The 20387-nt window shown below is 43.4% G+C and overlaps 1 protein-coding gene across 1 annotated transcript in view; it reads left to right on the forward strand.

The window, feature by feature from the left end:
• Positions 1-20387, forward strand: part of ulk2 (unc-51 like autophagy activating kinase 2) — a 38703-nt gene that overhangs the window by 12230 nt on the left and 6086 nt on the right. Inside the window, exons 6-17 of the mRNA XM_038304607.1 lie at positions 1903-2076; positions 2244-2317; positions 2439-2540; positions 2628-2686; positions 11315-11397; positions 11488-11538; positions 11614-11693; positions 11825-11993; positions 14357-14414; positions 18072-18221; positions 18747-18892; positions 18962-19042. Coding sequence (XP_038160535.1) covers positions 1903-2076; positions 2244-2317; positions 2439-2540; positions 2628-2686; positions 11315-11397; positions 11488-11538; positions 11614-11693; positions 11825-11993; positions 14357-14414; positions 18072-18221; positions 18747-18892; positions 18962-19042 — 1227 coding nt within the window. The remainder of the gene's footprint in view (positions 1-1902; positions 2077-2243; positions 2318-2438; positions 2541-2627; positions 2687-11314; positions 11398-11487; positions 11539-11613; positions 11694-11824; positions 11994-14356; positions 14415-18071; positions 18222-18746; positions 18893-18961; positions 19043-20387) is intronic.

The following is a 20387-nucleotide window of genomic DNA, read 5'->3' on the forward strand; positions in this document are numbered from 1 at the left end:
GGAATAAAGAAGCTGCTGTGATCGGTTTCCAGTGAAAAAATTAGATGGACTGTTAGAAAAATGTCTGAAATTAGTCATATTTCGGCTCATTGCTTAGATTTAAATTACGCCGGTATTAGATATGCTGATGTCTCTAATTTATTTATTTTTTCATAACAGAAAATGATAAAAATGTATTTAATTGATGTTTTAAATGTTACATTTAGTGATGAGAGTGAAATATAGATTTTATTTATATTAAGATTATTTCAATTTAGTTTTATGTTCAGATGACATTTTAACTCAGATTTTCTTACGTTTTTTAACCTTTATTTGTCATGGTTGAAAATAAACAGCATCATGGACTCGCTCTGAAATCACTCAGTTTATGAACTTAGCCTATAAGTCCTCCAAGTTCTCAGTTTTAAACCAAACTTAATGCTAAGGTAAAAAACAAACCATCCTGTCTTAACTTTGTGAATTTACTTTATAAAAACTGATTTTTTTCTATGTCTAAATATTACAGATAATAGAATAAAAACAAAAACATTCCTGACTACAGATTAGGGTGGGGCAATCAACTGCATTTGCTATAAAATCAAAATTTTTGAATCGCAGAGGCACAAAGTTTTTAATCCTAATACATTTAACAAGAGTAAGACACTAAATTTCTCCCTCCAGCCCTTTAGGTGGCAGTAATACGATTAAAGTTGGTATGAGCCGCACAGAAAGGAGGACAGAGGTGCAGCTAGCACCTAGATCTATGCTTTATAGAGGAAGTAAGAACTTGTTTAACAGTAAAGTCCAGCACTGCAGGACTCTGGACAAGCAGCCTTTTAGGATCATGGAAAAACTGAAACCCTGGAGTAAAACACTGTGCTTGGTGCGAAGGATTATCGCAATAAAATCGCAATGTTGGTTGAAAATAATCGTAATTTATATTTTTGGCTCAATGGTTCAGCCCTCCTACAGGCAGAGCAGGAAACCAGCTTCAGCCTTGCTTATCATACCGTTTTTATCCAGGAGTTCCACAATAAAGGTGTTATTGATGTTTCAGGTCTGTGTGTAAATGACCTTTTCTAGGTAATCTCTGAATGAAACAAGGTTAGGTTTTAGGTGAAATGTGGGCGTCACATGTTGACTCTCCTGGTTTAGGTCCCAGGCCTTGGTTTAGTCACAGCTCCTCAGTGTCAGATTGTTAAATCACAGGGGGTTTCTGCGGTGCAGTTGACCGTGTGGACGGAACAGCTCCGTTTTTAATTCTATTCTATTCAGTTTATTTCTATAGCTCCAATTCACATCATGTCATCTCAGGTCACTTTCCAGTTCACCAGATCATCCAGTCAGATTGATTCAATTTTTTCTATCTAAGGAAAACCAGCTGATTGCATCGACTCATTGACTCTTCAGCAATCCCTCACACTAAGCATGCTTGTAGCGACAGTGGAGAGAAAAAACTCCCTTTGAACAGGATGAAACCTCCAGCAGAACCAGGCTCAGTGTGAGCGGCCATCTGCTGAGGCCCACTGGGGTTCAAGGAGACAGAAGCAGACATAGAAAAAGAAGCATAGATACAAAAGGCAACTGTCAACCAGCTCCACAGGCGGCCCCGTCCAGGAAACACACAGCCAGGCAGACGAGCTCCGAGCCAGCTCCCATGTCAGAGGATGAAGAGAGCACATCCAGTTAGTCACAGTCAGAGAAACAGGACTACACTGGAAAACAGGCCAAGCTCCAACATCTAGAAACAAAGGTGTTGATGGCAGCAGCTGCTGGTCTGAAGGCTAACCAGACCGTTCCTATTTCCTCACGAACAGCCTCTAAATCTGTAGAGTGAAAAACCTTTTGGTGCCTCGGATAGTTCAGCTCGGACTCTGACCTTCCACCAAAGCTCATATACGGCTCCTTTCTCTCTTCTCTAAGCCAAAGGGACTCTGAGAGAGGACACACTGAGGGTCTTCCTCCAGCAGATGGCCGCCGCCATGCGCATTCTCCACAGCAAAGGAATCATCCACCGTGACCTGAAGCCCCAGAACATCCTGCTGTCATACATGGGCCGCAGGAAGTCCAACATCAGCGCCATCCGCATCAAAATCGGTAAAAGAAGAAATCAGCTGTTTTTGTTTTTGTGGTCAGATGTTAGATGTCTAAATGAAAACACAACCTTTGTATTCTGCTGAGAAGATCCATGTGAGGGTTTATGGAATGACGGGTTTCTCATGACGCCTGTAGTCACTGTTTTGTTCTGCTTCTCTGTCCTACAGCTGACTTTGGGTTTGCTCGGTACCTCCAGAACAACATGATGGCCGCCACACTCTGTGGCTCCCCCATGTACATGGTCAGTGGCTTTAAACGTGTTTGTTTCAGTGTTTATATTATGGGTTACCAAACATTCAGGCTTCCTTGATCAGCAGATTGCTCCAGAAACCTCCCTGATCCGGTTCTTCATTCTGTTTCAGGCCCCAGAGGTCATCATGTCCCAGAACTATGACGCCAAGGCTGACCTGTGGAGCATCGGGACGGTTATCTACCAGTGTCTGGTCGGGAAGCCTCCGTTCCAGGTCTGTACGGAGCACAAGGAGCTCCTTACCTGATAAGTAGCTGCAGGGAAGTGTGTGTCATCGGTTCTGTTTCTCTCCCGTCTTCAGGCCAACAGTCCGCAGGATCTGAGGATGCTTTATGAGAAGAACAAGAACCTCCAGCCTGTGTAAGTCCCGTCCTTTGCAACGTCCTCTCGCCTCTATGATGTCATCATCTGCTGTCCGTTGGTTCGGGGTCAGTTTGTTCCTCTATCCACCTCATTATGCTATAAAACATGAAATTACATCCAGGCTGTTCAGAACGGTTATCAAATGCCTCTTCTACCAGTTTTGGGTCCGTTTCTTTCCTCTGGTTCCCAGCAGTAAAATTAGCTCTGACTTGTAAAGGGACATAGAATGCAAAACCTAGATTCCATTGTAGATGAATAAGGATAGTTCAGTGGGTGAAATGGATGAACAGAGACGTTCAAACCCCATCAACTCCTCCTTTCTCTGCAAATCTCACTATTCTAAACTTCCACCATAAAACAGGTGAATTCAAACGAAGCAGAGTTGTCACGCCCCGAAATTGACATACAGACCAGCCCACTGGTTCACTGGCCCAAAGGAGGGGGGGGGTGTCAGGTATGAAGTGTGGACTGCCTGGCCGCTGACTGGAGGAGGGGGGCTGGGGGCCGGTAAGGCAGGCGGGGGGGAAGCATGGGGCCGCCTGTTTCCAGGCTACCATCACCGGGTCGGGTTCAGTTGCTCCGTCCCCCACTGGCTCCCTGCCCCTGTCCGCCGGGGTTCCCTGACCAGCCCTGGAGCTGACGGCTCGGTTCTGCTGCACTGTAGTCGATCTGAATCTCGGACGATTTCTAAATTCCACCAGACATTTTTTTAGGCATGAAAAGTAGGACATGTCTGCGTCTTTGCTCAGCAGCTTGGCTCGTTGTAAACCAACCAATCAGAGCACAGCTCATCTAAATATTCATGATCAAACCATAAAAGGAAGAAAACCTGTGGTTTCATTCTAGGGCTTTTAACCAGGCTGCATTAGGGCTCATAGAACAGCTAATATGCCATTTTCAGCCCAACCAATGTTACACACCCTATTAGAGACCTGAAGGACCAGATACCCTATAGAATCATTCTATCACCCTATTAGAGACCTGAAGGACCAGATACCCTATAGAATCATTCTATCACCCTATTAGAGACCTGAAGGACCAGATACCCTATAGAATCATTCTATCACCCTATTAGAGACCTGAAGGACCAGATACCCTATAGAATCATTCTATCACCCTATTAGAGACCTGAAGGACCAGATACCCTATAGAATCATTCTATCACCCTATTAGAGACCTGAAGGACCAGATACCCTATAGAATCATTCTATCACCCTATTAGAGACCTGAAGGACCAGATACCCTATAGAATCATTCTATCACCCTATTAGAGACCTGAAGGACCAGATACCCTATAGAATCATTCTATCACCCTATTAGAGACCTGAAGGACCAGATACCCTATAGAATCATTCTATCACCCTATTAGAGACCTGAAGGACCAGATACCCTATAGAATCATTCTATCACCCTATTAGAGACCTGAAGGACCAGATACCCTATAGAATCATTCTATCACCCTATTAGAGACCTGAAGGACCAGATACCCTATAGAATCATTCTATCACCCTATTAGAGACCTGAAGGACCAGATACCCTATAGAATCATTCTATCACCCTATTAGAGACCTGAAGGACCAGATACCCTATAGAATCATTCTATCACCCTATTAGAGACCTGAAGGACCAGATACCCTATAGAATCATTCTATCACCCTATTAGAGACCTGAAGGACCAGATACCCTATAGAATCATTCTATCACCCTATTAGAGACCTGAAGGACCAGATACCCTATAGAATCATTCTATCACCCTATTAGAGACCTGAAGGACCAGATACCCTATAGAATCATTCTATCACCCTATTAGAGACCTGAAGGACCAGATACCCTATAGAATCATTCTATCACCCTATTAGAGACCTGAAGGACCAGATACCCTATAGAATCATTCTATCACCCTATTAGAGACCTGAAGGACCAGATACCCTATAGAATCATTCTATCACCCTATTAGAGACCTGAAGGACCAGATACCCTATAGAATCATTCTATCACCCTATTAGAGACCTGAAGGACCAGATACCCTATAGAATCATTCTATCACCCTATTAGAGACCTGAAGGACCAGATACCCTATAGAATCATTCTATCACCCTATTAGAGACCTGAAGGACCAGATACCCTATAGAATCATTCTATCACCCTATTAGAGACCTGAAGGACCAGATACCCTATAGAATCATTCTATCACCCTATTAGAGACCTGAAGGACCAGATACCCTATAGAATCATTCTATCACCCTATTAGAGACCTGAAGGACCAGATACCCTATAGAATCATTCTATCACCCTATTAGAGACCTGAAGGACCAGATACCCTATAGAATCATTCTATCACCCTATTAGAGACCTGAAGGACCAGATACCCTATAGAATCATTCTATCACCCTATTAGAGACCTGAAGGACCAGATACCCTATAGAATCATTCTATCACCCTATTAGAGACCTGAAGGACCAGATACCCTATAGAATCATTCTATCACCCTATTAGAGACCTGAAGGACCAGATACCCTATAGAATCATTCTATCACCCTATTAGAGACCTGAAGGACCAGATACCCTATAGAATCATTCTATCACCCTATTAGAGACCTGAAGGACCAGATACCCTATAGAATCATTCTATCACCCTATTAGAGACCTGAAGGACCAGATACCCTATAGAATCATTCTATCACCCTATTAGAGACCTGAAGGACCAGATACCCTATAGAATCATTCTATCACCCTATTAGAGACCTGAAGGACCAGATACCCTATAGAATCATTCTATCACCCTATTAGAGACCTGAAGGACCAGATACCCTATAGAATCATTCTATCACCCTATTAGAGACCTGAAGGACCAGATACCCTATAGAATCATTCTATCACCCTATTAGAGACCTGAAGGACCAGATACCCTATAGAATCATTCTATCACCCTATTAGAGACCTGAAGGACCAGATACCCTATAGAATCATTCTATCACCCTATTAGAGACCTGAAGGACCAGATACCCTATAGAATCATTCTATCACCCTATTAGAGACCTGAAGGACCAGATACCCTATAGAATCATTCTATCACCCTATTAGAGACCTGAAGGACCAGATACCCTATAGAATCATTCTATCACCCTATTAGAGACCTGAAGGACCAGATACCCTATAGAATCATTCTATCACCCTATTAGAGACCCGAAGGACCAGATACCCTATAGAATCATTCTATCACCCTATTAGAGACCTGAAGGACCAGATACCCTATAGAATCATTCTATCACCCTATTAGAGACCTGAAGGACCAGATACCCTATAGAATCATTCTATCACCCTATTAGAGACCTGAAGGACCAGATACCCTATAGAATCATTCTATCACCCTATTAGAGACCTGAAGGACCAGATACCCTATAGAATCATTCTATCACCCTATTAGAGACCTGAAGGACCAGATACCCTATAGAATCATTCTATCACCCTATTAGAGACCTGAAGGACCAGATACCCTATAGAATCATTCTATCACCCTATTAGAGACCTGAAGGACCAGATACCCTATAGAATCATTCTATCACCCTATTAGAGACCTGAAGGACCAGATACCCTATAGAATCATTCTATCACCCTATTAGAGACCTGAAGGACCAGATACCCTATAGAATCATTCTATCACCCTATTAGAGACCTGAAGGACCAGATACCCTATAGAATCATTCTATCACCCTATTAGAGACCTGAAGGACCAGATACCCTATAGAATCATTCTATCACCCTATTAGAGACCTGAAGGACCAGATACCCTATAGAATCATTCTATCACCCTATTAGAGACCTGAAGGACCAGATACCCTATAGAATCATTCTATCACCCTATTAGAGACCTGAAGGACCAGATACCCTATAGAATCATTCTATCACCCTATTAGAGACCTGAAGGACCAGATACCCTATAGAATCATTCTATCACCCTATTAGAGACCTGAAGGACCAGATACCCTATAGAATCATTCTATCACCCTATTAGAGACCTGAAGGACCAGATACCCTATAGAATCATTCTATCACCCTATTAGAGACCTGAAGGACCAGATACCCTATAGAATCATTCTATCACCCTATTAGAGACCTGAAGGACCAGATACCCTATAGAATCATTCTATCACCCTATTAGAGACCTGAAGGACCAGATACCCTATAGAATCATTCTATCACCCTATTAGAGACCTGAAGGACCAGATACCCTATAGAATCATTCTATCACCCTATTAGAGACCTGAAGGACCAGATACCCTATAGAATCATTCTATCACCCTATTAGAGACCTGAAGGACCAGATACCCTATAGAATCATTCTATCACCCTATTAGAGACCTGAAGGACCAGATACCCTATAGAATCATTCTATCACCCTATTAGAGACCTGAAGGACCAGATACCCTATAGAATCATTCTATCACCCTATTAGAGACCTGAAGGACCAGATACCCTATAGAATCATTCTATCACCCTATTAGAGACCTGAAGGACCAGATACCCTATAGAATCATTCTATCACCCTATTAGAGACCTGAAGGACCAGATACCCTATAGAATCATTCTATCACCCTATTAGAGACCTGAAGGACCAGATACCCTATAGAATCATTCTATCACCCTATTAGAGACCTGAAGGACCAGATACCCTATAGAATCATTCTATCACCCTATTAGAGACCTGAAGGACCAGATACCCTATAGAATCATTCTATCACCCTATTAGAGACCTGAAGGACCAGATACCCTATAGAATCATTCTATCACCCTATTAGAGACCTGAAGGACCAGATACCCTATAGAATCATTCTATCACCCTATTAGAGACCTGAAGGACCAGATACCCTATAGAATCATTCTATCACCCTATTAGAGACCTGAAGGACCAGATACCCTATAGAATCATTCTATCACCCTATTAGAGACCTGAAGGACCAGATACCCTATAGAATCATTCTATCACCCTATTAGAGACCTGAAGGACCAGATACCCTATAGAATCATTCTATCACCCTATTAGAGACCTGAAGGACCAGATACCCTATAGAATCATTCTATCACCCTATTAGAGACCTGAAGGACCAGATACCCTATAGAATCATTCTATCACCCTATTAGAGACCTGAAGGACCAGATACCCTATAGAATCATTCTATCACCCTATTAGAGACCTGAAGGACCAGATACCCTATAGAATCATTCTATCACCCTATTAGAGACCTGAAGGACCAGATACCCTATAGAATCATTCTATCACCCTATTAGAGACCTGAAGGACCAGATACCCTATAGAATCATTCTATCACCCTATTAGAGACCTGAAGGACCAGATACCCTATAGAATCATTCTATCACCCTATTAGAGACCTGAAGGACCAGATACCCTATAGAATCATTCTATCACCCTATTAGAGACCTGAAGGACCAGATACCCTATAGAATCATTCTATCACCCTATTAGAGACCTGAAGGACCAGATACCCTATAGAATCATTCTATCACCCTATTAGAGACCTGAAGGACCAGATACCCTATAGAATCATTCTATCACCCTATTAGAGACCTGAAGGACCAGATACCCTATAGAATCATTCTATCACCCTATTAGAGACCTGAAGGACCAGATACCCTATAGAATCATTCTATCACCCTATTAGAGACCTGAAGGACCAGATACCCTATAGAATCATTCTATCACCCTATTAGAGACCTGAAGGACCAGATACCCTATAGAATCATTCTATCACCCTATTAGAGACCTGAAGGACCAGATACCCTATAGAATCATTCTATCACCCTATTAGAGACCTGAAGGACCAGATACCCTATAGAATCATTCTATCACCCTATTAGAGACCTGAAGGACCAGATACCCTATAGAATCATTCTATCACCCTATTAGAGACCTGAAGGACCAGATACCCTATAGAATCATTCTATCACCCTATTAGAGACCTGAAGGACCAGATACCCTATAGAATCATTCTATCACCCTATTAGAGACCTGAAGGACCAGATACCCTATAGAATCATTCTATCACCCTATTAGAGACCTGAAGGACCAGATACCCTATAGAATCATTCTATCACCCTATTAGAGACCTGAAGGACCAGATACCCTATAGAATCATTCTATCACCCTATTAGAGACCTGAAGGACCAGATACCCTATAGAATCATTCTATCACCCTATTAGAGACCTGAAGGACCAGATACCCTATAGAATCATTCTATCACCCTATTAGAGACCTGAAGGACCAGATACCCTATAGAATCATTCTATCACCCTATTAGAGACCTGAAGGACCAGATACCCTATAGAATCATTCTATCACCCTATTAGAGACCTGAAGGACCAGATACCCTATAGAATCATTCTATCACCCTATTAGAGACCTGAAGGACCAGATACCCTATAGAATCATTCTATCACCCTATTAGAGACCTGAAGGACCAGATACCCTATAGAATCATTCTATCACCCTATTAGAGACCTGAAGGACCAGATACCCTATAGAATCATTCTATCACCCTATTAGAGACCTGAAGGACCAGATACCCTATAGAATCATTCTATCACCCTATTAGAGACCTGAAGGACCAGATACCCTATAGAATCATTCTATCACCCTATTAGAGACCTGAAGGACCAGATACCCTATAGAATCATTCTATCACCCTATTAGAGACCTGAAGGACCAGATACCCTATAGAATCATTCTATCACCCTATTAGAGACCTGAAGGACCAGATACCCTATAGAATCATTCTATCACCCTATTAGAGACCTGAAGGACCAGATACCCTATAGAATCATTCTATCACCCTATTAGAGACCTGAAGGACCAGATACCCTATAGAATCATTCTATCGCCCTATTAGAGACCTGAAGGACCAGATACCCTATAGAATCATTCTATCACCCTATTAGAGACCTGAAGGACCAGATACCCTATAGAATCATTCTATCACCCTATTAGAGACCTGAAGGACCAGATACCCTATAGAATCATTCTATCACCCTATTAGAGACCTGAAGGACCAGATACCCTATAGAATCATTCTATCACCCTATTAGAGACCTGAAGGACCAGATACCCTATAGAATCATTCTATCACCCTATTAGAGACCTGAAGGACCAGATACCCTATAGAATCATTCTATCACCCTATTAGAGACCTGAAGGACCAGATACCCTATAGAATCATTCTATCACCCTATTAGAGACCTGAAGGACCAGATACCCTATAGAATCATTCTATCACCCTATTAGAGACCTGAAGGACCAGATACCCTATAGAATCATTCTATCACCCTATTAGAGACCTGAAGGACCAGATACCCTATAGAATCATTCTATCACCCTATTAGAGACCTGAAGGACCAGATACCCTATAGAATCATTCTATCACCCTATTAGAGACCTGAAGGACCAGATACCCTATAGAATCATTCTATCACCCTATTAGAGACCTGAAGGACCAGATACCCTATAGAATCATTCTATCACCCTATTAGAGACCTGAAGGACCAGATACCCTATAGAATCATTCTATCACCCTATTAGAGACCTGAAGGACCAGATACCCTATAGAATCATTCTATCACCCTATTAGAGACCTGAAGGACCAGATACCCTATAGAATCATTCTATCACCCTATTAGAGACCTGAAGGACCAGATACCCTATAGAATCATTCTATCACCCTATTAGAGACCTGAAGGACCAGATACCCTATAGAATCATTCTATCACCCTATTAGAGACCTGAAGGACCAGATACCCTATAGAATCATTCTATCACCCTATTAGAGACCTGAAGGACCAGATACCCTATAGAATCATTCTATCACCCTATTAGAGACCTGAAGGACCAGATACCCTATAGAATCATTCTATCACCCTATTAGAGACCTGAAGGACCAGATACCCTATAGAATCATTCTATCACCCTATTAGAGACCTGAAGGACCAGATACCCTATAGAATCATTCTATCACCCTATTAGAGACCTGAAGGACCAGATACCCTATAGAATCATTCTATCACCCTATTAGAGACCTGAAGGACCAGATACCCTATAGAATCATTCTATCACCCTATTAGAGACCTGAAGGACCAGATACCCTATAGAATCATTCTATCACCCTATTAGAGACCTGAAGGACCAGATACCCTATAGAATCATTCTATCACCCTATTAGAGACCTGAAAGACCAGATACCCTATAGAATCATTCTATCACCCTATTAGAGACCTGAAGGACCAGATACCCTATAGAATCATTCTATCACCCTATTAGAGACCTGAAGGACCAGATACCCTATAGAATCATTCTATCGCCCTATTAGAGACCTGAAGGACCAGATACCCTATAGAATCATTCTATCACCCTATTAGAGACCTGAAGGACCAGATACCCTATAGAATCATTCTATCACTCTTTAACAGATTTAACCAGGAACTAACAGCCCAGAGGAAGTTTAGCTGCTCTTAGATCATCCAGCTGCTCTCTTCTCTGAACTGTAACGGTTTAAACGTCTCTGCTCCCATTTAACTGTTGGTTGTTTAACGCTGGTGTTGATGTTCTGGTTGTGCAGAATCCCGCGGGAGACGTCTCCTCAGCTCGGTGACCTGCTGCTCGGCCTGCTGCAGAGGAATCAGAAGGAGCGGATGGACTTTGGTGGGTGTGGCCTCTGAATTGGGGCTCTGCAGCCTTCAGGCATGTTTAGAAGCTTTCATGCTCTGACCTTTGACCTTCCTCTCTCTGCAGACACGTTTTTCAGCCATCCTTTCTTGGAACCATCGTCCACAATTAAAAAATGTGAGTTGAAAGGTTTTTCTCTGGGGAATCCTCGCTGCAGTAAAATGTTAACTAACGGCAGCACGTCTCCCTCAGCGTGTCCAGTACCCGTCCCCAGCGTTGCCGCAGAAGGTTCCTGCAGCTCCTCTCCATCCATCCGCTACAGCTGCCCTCCTGTGAGTCTGATGGGTTATTGTTCCATGGTGCTGTGGGCCTCTTCTTCTCGCCCATTGTGAACACAGAGCCGTTATTTAACCAAAGGCTTCCAACGGCCTAACCTCTCATTCTTCTCTCCATCTGAACACAGTCTCTTCCAGACATGCAGACTCTGACTGAGGACGGTCTGTCATCTCCTCCGATGGGTCCGCCCAACTTCCTGCAGCTGTCCAAAGAGTCTGCAGGAAGCACCAGCAGCAAGAACTCCTCCTGTGACACAGATGATTTTGTTCTGGTTCCTAACTTCTCAACTGAGAGCTGTAAGCATCCAAAGCAAAGTTATTTAAGGCCTGAGCCTTGATAGAACTACTACTACTTAGATTAATAAATGCTTTCTGCTGATAAATACAGATAAATTGTAGGGATGCACGATATAATTGGCCCCCTATCATTATCGTCCTTAAAACTGAATATCGGACATCGGTCACCCCACCGATATTTAAAGTTTCTAAAGTCTAAAAAAAAACAAAATACTACTTCTTCTTCCTCTTTTTTACAGACTTAAAAACTTCTAAAGACGAGGGAAAAAATATTGATACATTAAAATATCCCAATATCTTCATATGCTGATATATTGCCATTTAAAAACACCATATCAATCTCTTTTACTAATGAAATATTGCTATATGTCATCGTTATGCTACGAAATCCCCCGAAAATTCACCAAATGTTGCCATATTTTTATATGTTGATATATTGACGCGGTATCGATCTATTTTACTAACAAAATCTCACAAGAATTTCCAAATATTACGAGAGTTTTTAACAGAACGATGAAATTTCACCAGATTTTGAAAGTAAAATAGATCGATACCGTGTTTTTAAAAATCTATTTGATATCAGCATATGAAAATATATTTCAGTATATTATTTTTGAAAGTGTCAGAAATGGATAACAAAACTGCTATTTTCAATGACTACTTATTTTTGTCCAGCTTTAACATCGGTATCGGTTATCAGCTACATGAGTTTTAAAATATCGGCATATCGGATATCGGCCAAAATCCCAATATCGTGCATCCCTATAAATTGTTGATAATTTGATTTCAAAATCCTAGTTTTAGTGGATGTAGATCCCATGGGCGTAGGTTTGCATAGGGAACATAGGGACCTGTCCCTACCAATGATTAAATGTGAATAACATGTTTATAATTTACAACACAACGTTGTTACAGCAGTTACTTCTTTTCCTCTCACAACTTTGCTGCCTGGTACGAAACCTCCGGCTACCTGGTACCTGCTGTGTTTAACTTCTTCTTAGTCGCTGATGAACTCCAATGCAACCCTTTTCAGAGTGGAAAAAGTCTCAATTCATCAGACCTGTTGATGCTTCAAACATTGAGAAACAGCATCTAGTGTGTGTAGTGTTATAACATTTGTATAAATGTAGCTTTAAACTAACTGTACCCTGATGCTCACGTCAAGCATAAAAAAAGAGCGTGCATATTTTTGTACAGGACCACTGACATCAGACCAATGAAACTAAAGACCAATAGTGTCCCTACCAAAGTTGATATCAAACCTACGCCCTTGGTATAGATCCAACATCTCCTAACCCATCATGTTCTGTGGCAGACGGGTTGCATATAACTGGAAGCTTATAGATGTTTCATCGAAGGCCTGCTGGAAAGGAGGCCATTGTTGCTTGATTTTAGTGTAACGCTTGTGTAAAAAAGTGCTTCCTTCTACTTGCATGCATGGATCTGCATGGTAACGGCAGCTCTCTCTGACTTTCTGTGGCTGCAAACCCCCTTTAAGTGTTTTACTGCTACCTAAAGCTGCAGTGTGAAATCTTGAGTATTAATCCAAGTGTAACCGACTAACATCGAGTGCCTCTGTGATTTTAAAATTTCATTTCATTACTTAGTGATTTTATTGCAAATGCAATTAATTACCCAGCCCTATTATCCAATATTATTACACATTTATTACATTTTTCTTTTTTTTTTTTTACAATGCATCTCTCCTTTGCTGTGAGTTTTAGCATCTTATGCTCCAGGATCTGCAGCATGTTGCTCTGAAATGCTGCTAACAGGTCAAAGATGAGTGAAGGAGACTCGGCCAATAGCTGCAGCAGCTCAGAGTCCTGTGAGAGCGTTTAGTTGGAGGCTTTCAGTGAGCAGATCTTTGAGTTTCCAGCTGCTCCCATCGTCACTCAGGACTGATCAGGCTGAAAATCAACAGGTTTCTGTCTGCAGGTTAAACTTGATGCATCTCTAATCTTCAGACGTACTGACTGCTAACAGGTCAGGGTTTATCGGTGCTGTGAATCCTGAGCTCGCTGCGTTTAACCCTTTAAGCAGCAGGTCCAGCTCCGACCTGGTGCTGCTGTTCTTTATCTGCTCAGCTGGTCCCAGTCACACTAAACTGGCTATTTTTATTCTCAGCAGCCACCTTTAGGAAGGGAATAAACAGCAGACAGGAGGTCCATCAGTTTAAACACTGCCTCTATGCTACAACAGGCCACACGCTAACCTTCATGGCTAATAAAATCAACCGCTGTGTAGCCGCTCGCAGGTGATGGTCCTGAAGTCTGTCAGGACCTGCTTCTATCCGTCCAGCTGAACTCTGCGTTCTGTACCATCATAGTCCTCATACTTGTCTGTTTTGTCCTCCTCCACAGACGACCACCCAGCAGGAGCCGGCTGCCGCCCGTCCACTGACCTTTTCATGTGTGGAGGGTGAGTAACCACCTAATGCAGCGTCTTTGTGATGCTCAGAAACTCCTTTCTCAATGCGTCTGTTACTATCATAGCATCATAAGGCTAAGCAGGCATTAAAGATGGCCACTGAGCGACGCGTTAGGCTGCCACTGAGACTTTAAAGCATTTAGACTAGTTTTCTGAAATGCAGGTTTTAATGGCTGTTTTCTAATGATGCTGCCACCTGTTGCCAAAAAACAGTACTGCTCATTGCCTTGTTCCAGCTTTCCTTTTTCCAACTTTCCTGGAGTTTCCATTGGGATCTGAGCTGATCTGGATGTCAGTCGCTTCTAATTGTCCACAGAAGCCAACTTGCATGTAACACTTGGATAGTTTGCTGGGTTTGACCCATCTAACATGGGTTAAAACCGCAGACCAGCGCAGGAACTTCTGACCTGAAAATAGGCTGAAAGATGCATCGTGCTGAACTACTGTGGCATCATTTAAAACGTGTTTTATTCTGCCTGGCTGTGTGTTTCCTGGACGGGGCCGCCTGTGGAGCTGGTTGACAGTTGCCTTTTGTATCTATGCTTCTTTTTCTATGTCTGCTTCTGTCTCCTTGAACCCCAGTGGGCCTCAGCAGATGGCCGCTCACACTGAGCCTGGTTCTGCTGGAGGTTTCTTCCTGTTCAAAGGGAGTTTTTCCTCTCCACTGTCGCTACAAGCATGCTTAGTGTGAGGGATTGCTGAAGAGTCAATGAGTCGATGCAATCAGCTGGTTTTCCTTAGATAGAAAACTTTGAATCAATCTGACTGGATGATCTGGTTGATCTGGATCTATAAAGTGACCTGAGATGACATGAGCTATAGAAATAAACTGAATAGAATTAAAAATGATAAAGGGTCAAATAAAAAAAAGCTGTTTTTCAGTAAAAACTTACTAAATGTCATTTTAACTCTAAGTTTATCTCAAATGTTCGACAAACATTAAGGATCAACTTCTATATATAAATTCTACTGTCAGGATTTTCTGTCTCTGCTAATCATAGATGTTTTCCTCCTTTTCCAAATGAGCTGCAAAGCCGTGATGCTGCTTTTTAAAATGACTGATGAGCTCATTTTGGAGGCGTTTCTTGGTGGGATTAGCAGCGTATTGTTTATTCCTGGGTCAGCGAGTCGTCTTTAGTCTGTCTGTTGCGTCATTAGAAGGAAAACAGGCTCCTCACTGCATGGTGAGAAATGTCACCCTGTTGCTGGATGAGTCAGAAAAGCCAAAGTGGTGCGATGATAAGAATAGCTTCACACCACCACAGTCACTGTTATGCTGATTTAACCGTGAGCTTTTAATGGGGAACTGGAACAGATCATTTTATTCATTTCTTCCTAGATTCAAACAAACACATCTCCTCTTGTAAAAGTATTAATGCCTCATAACTTTTAACGTTCCAACCCTAAATTTTAACGCATCTTTGTCCAACATTAAAAGGAGGAAGGAAGCTAAATGGTTTATAAGGTTTTTATTTTGGGGTTTGTCCTCCAGGTTGGATGGATGACATCTATAAAGATAAATGATTTTTCTATCATTGTGGGTCTGATGCTGAGCTGCTTTAGCCCATGGCCGCGCTTTCATCAAACCGTTCCACTGGATTTCAGGCTGGATGTTGCTTAAAGGTTTGTCCTGCTAATAGTGAAACTGTCCGGCTTTCTTTCCTTGCTGAGAAAAGCGTCCTGACTGTTTGGTCCCTCTGCTGTCATGTTCTATGCTGGAAATGCTACCTTCACCCTGATCTGCATTGTCAGGTTTCTGCTCTGCTTGGACTCAGATCTACTCAAGGTTTGCATGTTTTAAAACATTTGCAAAGCGGATCAACTTTGCAGGAAGGGCTTTAAAAAGTGATCCGATAAATATCTTGGCTCTGCGGCAAACGTTGCGGCTCCCGCTGCCGGTAAGAAATGAAGAGTTTGGGTCGTTTTCTGTTCAGCTGTTCTGCAGAATTCACAAATTTTTTTTTTTTCTCTTTCTTCTGCTGGAATCCCACAGTTTTCTGTTTTTTAAATAATAAATGAATATTTGTAATAAAAGATAAATGTGGGTAGATGTGTGGATTTTGTATGATCAGTGGAGGTTTGAGTGACTTTGCTCCCAGACGTGGAAACCTCCACCTTTCACGGTTGCATCTGGTGGAACCATCCAGGCTGCAGAAGCGGTTTCCCATGGTTGCGTCTTAAAGTGATGTTTTAGATGAACAGAGAAGGTCCTTTCTCTTTTCCTCTCCTTGCATCTCCTCAGCGTAGCGATAATAATCCCCTTGCTTTCCTAAACTCTGGTAACACCAACACTGAATCTCCTCATTGCTCGCTGCCCTCCACCAGTTTTGCTCTTTTTTTTTTTTGTTGTCTTAAAGGATCTCCAGCATCCTCCACTAAGTTCTCTAATATATTGTGCCTCTCAGTATATCTGTTCTAGTTGTCATCAGTAATTGTTTCCACTCTTCCATAGAGGTCAGATTTGTGGGGATCGCAGCTAACAGCTGAGCTCTGGTGGTTGCATCTCCCCCAGAGTCTCAAAGCGCCTCTTGGCTGCTTCTGTTTGCTTCATAATTCAAACTTCTGTAAAGGCCTCACATTTTGAACAGCCTGCCGGTCAGGGACACATTCCTGGGTGTTTTCAGAGCTACAGTGGGGAACTCTGGCTTTCTAAGGTTCGTCGGAGTGAAGACGTAGAATAAAACCTTTCACAGCTTTAACATCCATGGAGGTGGAAATGTGGAAGAATGTCTCTGATCTGGTTACTTCTGCAAGTGGCAGCGTTTTTTCAGTCTTCTCCATCTGCATCCTCTGGACATTCGTCTCCCGTTCCTCTCACTGCTTCCTGTTTATCTGAAACTGTTGCATAAATGATTTAAACCCTGGAAGAAACTTTCCTGATGATCCCGGAGTTTCCTCTTTATTGATGGCATTAAGACTGAAGCTCCTGATTTGTAAAAGTGTTTCTTGGCTGCAGTCGGTGATGAAGGGAAGCAGAGTGTGGATTCCTCTAAACAGGAAGTGATTATCAGAGAATGGCCGCCCTGCTGCTGAGTCCTGTCCTGCTCTTCTACTCGCTGTAAACTGGTTTCCATGTTTCCTTCCCTCCTTCGTCTGACGCCGAAGCCTCCCGTGTGTTTATGGATGACAGGAGGAAGGTGGAGGGGGGGGTGGGGTGTTTGGTGCAGACATGTCAGAGTGCAGCTCTTTGCTCCGTGGTTCTTTGTCTGGACTAGTCCTCCCGTCACATGACCCGTAGAACCTCCCAGTGTCTGGAGAAGCTCCTCCCCTGCCGTCTGTGTGACAAAGGCCCCCTGTTGGGTCACTGGGTCACGGCTGCTGCTGAGGAACACCATGTCCTCTTCAGAACAACACCCCCCACCCCCGCCTGTTTGATAGCACTGCGCTCTGGTCCAACTGTAGCCCCGCCCCCAGCCCAGTGTGCTCAGAGCTGATTGGTGGGCTCTCTGTGTTTACATGGAAGTCCAGCCTCTTTGTTTTCTCTCACTTTCTGACTTCAGCAGCTCAAACAAAGACCCAACGATCGCAGAACTAGAGCAGACAGATGTGTTGTGCTGTTAGCAGAGTTTTAAATTATGGGTCTGAGCGGCCATGACAAAGTTCTCCAGGTGGGATCTACAGCCTGAAGCCTCCTTTCTTCTCTCCCAGGCAGCCGCAGCCCCCCCAGGGACAGGCGGCCATGGTCTCCCCGCGGGCGGAAACCACCCCCATTCCTGTTCCCACCCAGGTGCGCAACTACCAGCGGATCAAGCAGAACCTGTCCAGCAGCCCAAGTTCTGCTGTCTACAGCTCCCCCAGGTAAACCCGCCCTTTCACCTGTGTGTGGGGGGGGGGGATGTAACGTTGACGATCTGAGAGTATCGCTGTCTAAGAGACTCGTTCACACATGAAAAGACTCTGTTATTGCATCAGAACCAAGCTGCTGAACGCAGCTCATAAGATTCCTCTGGGATAATGAAACACTGAACGTGTTAAACACACTGCAAAAAAATGTAAATCTAAATTCAGTCCATTTTTCGTAAAAGTGTTTTTTTTTCTTAAATTGTGGAAGTGCGACACTTTGCCAATGGAATAAGACAATTTAAAATAAAAAAAACATAATTTCAGTGTCTTATATTTAGTGTAAATTATCTTATTTTAAGAAATAGAAAAATGAAAACTTTTTGCTCATTTGTGGGTTGATTTTGCAGGGCGGGCTGTAATGTCTGTCCTCGGCTGCAGCGGGTTCTGTTAACCATGAGCTCAGTGAGACGATTTGATCCTGTAAATATGTCTGAAAGCTGAAGGAAAATCTTTTTCTCTGGTTGACGGTTTGTTTCCCAGGTCAGGAACCGTCAGGCGCTCCAACACCAGTCCTATGGGCTTTCCAAAGGCGGGCTGCGGGTCTCCCAGTTCAGCTGATGCCCCCCAGCCAGCGTGCCGGCGCCTCTCCACGGGCAGCTCCCGGCCCTACTCGCCCTCGCCTCTCGGTGAGCTGCGGTTCTTACCCAGCGGCCCTGTGTGAGGCCCAGACTTCATGCTGGTGTTTTGTTTTGCAGTGGGAACCATCCCTGAGCAGCTGGGCCACTGCTGCTGCCAGATGCAGAACCAGGATCATCGCATCCGCTGCTCTGCAGGAGGTCAGTTTGCACCTAAACGTCCTGAACGCTTCATAACGGCAAACATTAAACCGCAGGAAAGCAGTCTTCTGGTTTCAGTGTAAAAGCAGCTTTAGAGCTAAAGATAGCAGACAAACACCTGAGTCATCGACTTTGGATTCCATTGTTCCTGTAATAAGAAGCTGCTGGGATCTGAGGTTATTCTTTATGGTCATTGTTAAAGCTGAGGAGTGTGGTGGTTAAAACAAGTCCCGGTTCTCTGTGGAACAAAACAAACCTCCTGTGATGAACCGAGAAGCACAGGAAAAAATGGGAACAAATTTATTTACCAAAAAGAATTCAAGCTCCTAACAAACTGGACCCATAAAGGAAAACAAAAGAAAAAATCAACATAATCCAAACCTGACACAGGAACAGACCTCTCCAAACTGACATCAGGGAAACGGAGGTCGTTTCTCACTATGTGTACTTGTGCGTTCTAGTAACACTAAAACTGTTCCAGTTCACTAGGACAGCAGACCAAGTTGTTGCTGTTCTGGCTCCTCCCTCTTTACCCAGCATGCATCAGAGCAGACCTGTCCGTTCTCCAGAATGACAGCTGTCCCAGCATGCACTGCGGCAGCTTCCAGGTTAGCGCTCACAGATCTCAGAGTGTTAAGTTAAAAGTTCTCTTTTCTGTTGCCGTTGTTCTATAAAAGTACGTTTTAAGATCATTTGAGGCGAGAATATTATACTTTAAGCTTCACTATATGGAACATTTACTGACTTAGTGCGGAATTTAGAAAATAATTTTTCTTGAGAGGGACTCGGCAACCAGCGGAGCTCTGAGGGTAATAGCACCCAGGGCTAACGTTGGCCCGTCTGCAGCGTGCCAGGGCTAACGTTGGCCCGTCTGCAGCGTGCCAGGGCTAACGTTGGCCCGTCTGCAGCGTGCCAGGGCTAACGTTGGCCCGTCTGCAGCGTGCCAGGGCTAACGTTGGCCCGTCTGCAGCGTGCCAGGGCTAACGTTGGCCCGTCTGCAGCGTGCCAGGGCTAACGTTGGCCCGTCTGCAGCGTGCCAGGGCTAACGTTGGCCCGTCTGCAGCGGGCCAGGGCTAACGTTGGCCCGTCTGCAGCGGGCCAGGGCTAACGTTGGCCCGTCTGCAGCGGGCCAGGGCTTACGTTGGCCCGTATGCAGCAGCCCTCTCTCTGCATAGCCGTGTGTGAAGTACCGCTGGCTCTGATGGAGATAATTTGGTTTTATATGGCTAAATGTTCAATTTGATTTGTGTTAATCTGACTGTGCTCATTATTATTTCTCCACTAAATGAAAAAAGTGAGAATTTATTATCTAGAAACTATTAATAACAGGAGGTGAAATGCAGCT

Source organism: Cyprinodon tularosa, unplaced genomic scaffold (genome assembly GCF_016077235.1).
Source record: "Cyprinodon tularosa strain WSP-4 unplaced genomic scaffold, ASM1607723v1 ctg539, whole genome shotgun sequence".
Lineage (NCBI taxonomy): Eukaryota > Metazoa > Chordata > Actinopteri > Cyprinodontiformes > Cyprinodontidae > Cyprinodon > Cyprinodon tularosa.